Here is a 2,834-nt window from a genome sequence, read left to right on the forward strand (position 1 = left end):
TAAAATATGATAATTTTGTTGTAGTTGCCAGCGATTCTCTCACTAGTTTAGCATACTCAGCTCGGTTGTTGGCCCGGAAAGAACCTCGATTTCGGAGAGCCTGAAAAACTGTGTACAAAAAAAGTACCCGCTAGCCGGACTACGCCTAGTGGAAACGCAACCAAAAACGGGCCGGGCACGGCACGCTTAAACCGCGCTCCACGCTGTAGTGGAAATGCGCCATTATACCCAATGTTGCTTTTGGGTAGGGATGGGTATCGTTAAGGTTTTAACTGTACTGCTACTTTTATCGATACCGCTTATCGATCCGGTAACAGGTAAACAAATTGTGAACAAAATTAACATTGCTTTTTATTTAAATTAAATAAATAATATTTCACGTCAAAAGAAAACAACAATGTTTTAACAAATCTCGAATTCTCTCCGCCATCTCCGCCCTGTGTGTGTGTTGCTGCATGTAGCAGCCACGTGTGTGTAAACTGCCCCGCTCCCTCGCACACAGACTGGAGAGAGAGATATTTCGTCTGGATTGGAAAGATCGAAAATACTAAAAACAATCATAGACGCATTTTGCAGTCTTTTTGCATATTAGAAACGGAGTTGGCGACTCTAAAATTGCAATATAATGTTTGTGTAGCATAATACATAATACATATATTTTAGATGTCTCCAGTACCGATACAAATACCGATAACGTTGGAGCTTAATGCTACCACGGTCTTTAATAATTCAGCACCGGGGCCTGTTTAATACCGGGGCTCGGTACCCATCCCTACTTTTGGGTCTCGACTGTATCACGATATTTATGCCTAGTTGATCGGATAGAATCTCAAAGCAAGAGGTTTTACATGTGCCACCCAAAAGTGTTCTGTATAGGAAGGTATAAGTAAGGTAGTCCCACCAACCAAAAATAACGACACAATATGGCATCCTCACTTGTATTACTAGTACTCCTATTATGTTAAGACTTTCCTCTCTTCCTCGTCTTTCCTTCAGGCTTCTCATTGCAGTCCTACTTCGGCATGCAGAAGTCCTCCACCATGGATAGCACTAACTCCCAGGTCAACTTCAAGGTGGACGACCCTGCCAACTTCATGCCCCCGAAGATTGAAATCTCAGGCCTCGATGCCAACCGAGCTCCCACACGGCCTCACAAACTGAAACCTCGGGACATGAATGTTTTAACACCTTCGGGCTTCTGAAGCCAAACCAGCTCTTTAAGTGACACCTCTTTCCTCTGCCTGGGAGCTCCTTTTCTTTTCTTGCCCCCCAACCCCCCCTGCATTTCACTCTGGCTGAGAGTACTGCAGACCACCCGTAGTAGTAGCTCATCCTCCTCTCAACTACTCTGATGGACTGCCATCTTCTGCTATCCCTCTCACCCAACCCCCCCCCCAGCCTCACTTGTCCAAATTAACATAATTAAAGTAACTTCATTTGTCATTCCCTATGATGGTTTTGCTTTGTAGTATTATTATTGTTATTCTCTTACGTATTGGGTGCATTGGCATGCATTGCTTTGCTGTCTTTGTTCCATTGTCGATGATGACATGAGATTGAAGTTGTTGACATATTTTTTCAGTCCTTTGCTCAAGTTATTCACTTTAGCATTGCCTCTGGGGAAATGAACCAGTGATTTCATTCATAGTGCTCATTTGCCTCATTTTGTATTTTCTTATGTTATTTTGAACAAGCTCACAGATTTGTAGTTGTAGTGCTTCCTCTGTTAGCATGCAGAGTATAGTGTGGGATGACTGATTTTGTGCCTAAAATTGCAGCATGTTTGCTTTATCGAAGTACAGTTTTTGTTTTTATTATATCAAAGAACATATTATTTTACCCTGTGAGAGAGTATGACTGAAGTGATTTTCTATAGATTATTTCCACTTAACTAAGTTCATACAGTTCTTCTTTAAATCAATCATCATTGTTCATTCTCAATAGGAGTGTAATGGGTTCATTACATTTTTCACTTGCATTACTGTATTATTTAACATGTTATAAAAATACAAAATATTGCCATGGTAAATGTTTTTATAACAATTCACAATTCAAGAATCCCCGCGTTTCCATTTGAAAAAGATGTTGAATTCCAAAAAGTTATTGCACAAGGGAAATAGTCCCCTACTTAGATCTGTAAATAAATCTGATTCAAGCTAAATTCTTCCTTGTTCTTTTTTCATGGAAACATATACAACAATATAAGTACACAGGGCCCTTCGGAGCACCCCAGTCCTTTATTATATTATTATTATATATATGTTTATTAATATATATGTATCTGCAAAGTGCACAATCATTTGTATTCCATGTGAATACACAACATCATGCATTTCTTTTTGTGATAAGCATTATGTAGTTGTGTCTTGGAAACAGAACCAATTTAGTCTCAAACAACATTTTTGTATTTATGTTTATTGAAATAAACAAAGGCTTTGAAAAAATGGCCTAATTATATTAAACTTCCATTTTCTCATATTTCATATATTTGCTTTGCTGAATAACTCATGGATGTGGAGTGGACGGCAATATAAAATAGTAACTCATTGTGTACCATTCCTTTCAGTAAAAGTAGCTACATTAATTTGTAGATTTTCCTGTCATTCAAAAACATAAACCTGTATCCAACTTTAATTTTCTGTTGCGAGGATATCCCTGTTGTGATTCAAGGATTTTACACTAACCATCAGCCACAGTCTTTGTCCAGAAGATGGTGCAATAGGCTCACAATGCAGACATGGTTGTTGGAAATGAAGTTATACTCAGTCTGTCTCTTATGATTCACTATGTGTTATATTACCCAGATTACAATCAAGAAAAAGGAGTTTGTATGC

General features: G+C 38.6%; 1 protein-coding gene across 1 annotated transcript in view; it reads left to right on the forward strand.

The window, feature by feature from the left end:
- The window catches only part of LOC104965689 (putative monooxygenase p33MONOX), a 3,598-nt gene extending 1,136 nt beyond the window's left edge, over nucleotides 1–2,462 (forward strand). Inside the window, exon 3 of the mRNA XM_010794696.1 lies at nucleotides 997–2,462. Coding sequence (XP_010792998.1) covers nucleotides 997–1,202 — 206 coding nt within the window. The 3' untranslated portion in view covers nucleotides 1,203–2,462. The remainder of the gene's footprint in view (nucleotides 1–996) is intronic.
- The last annotated feature ends 372 nt before the right edge of the window (nucleotides 2,463–2,834 follow it).

The sequence above is a fragment of the Notothenia coriiceps genome, unplaced genomic scaffold (genome assembly GCF_000735185.1).
Source record: "Notothenia coriiceps isolate Sejong01 unplaced genomic scaffold, NC01 NC01_scaffold00037246, whole genome shotgun sequence".
Lineage (NCBI taxonomy): Eukaryota > Metazoa > Chordata > Actinopteri > Perciformes > Nototheniidae > Notothenia > Notothenia coriiceps.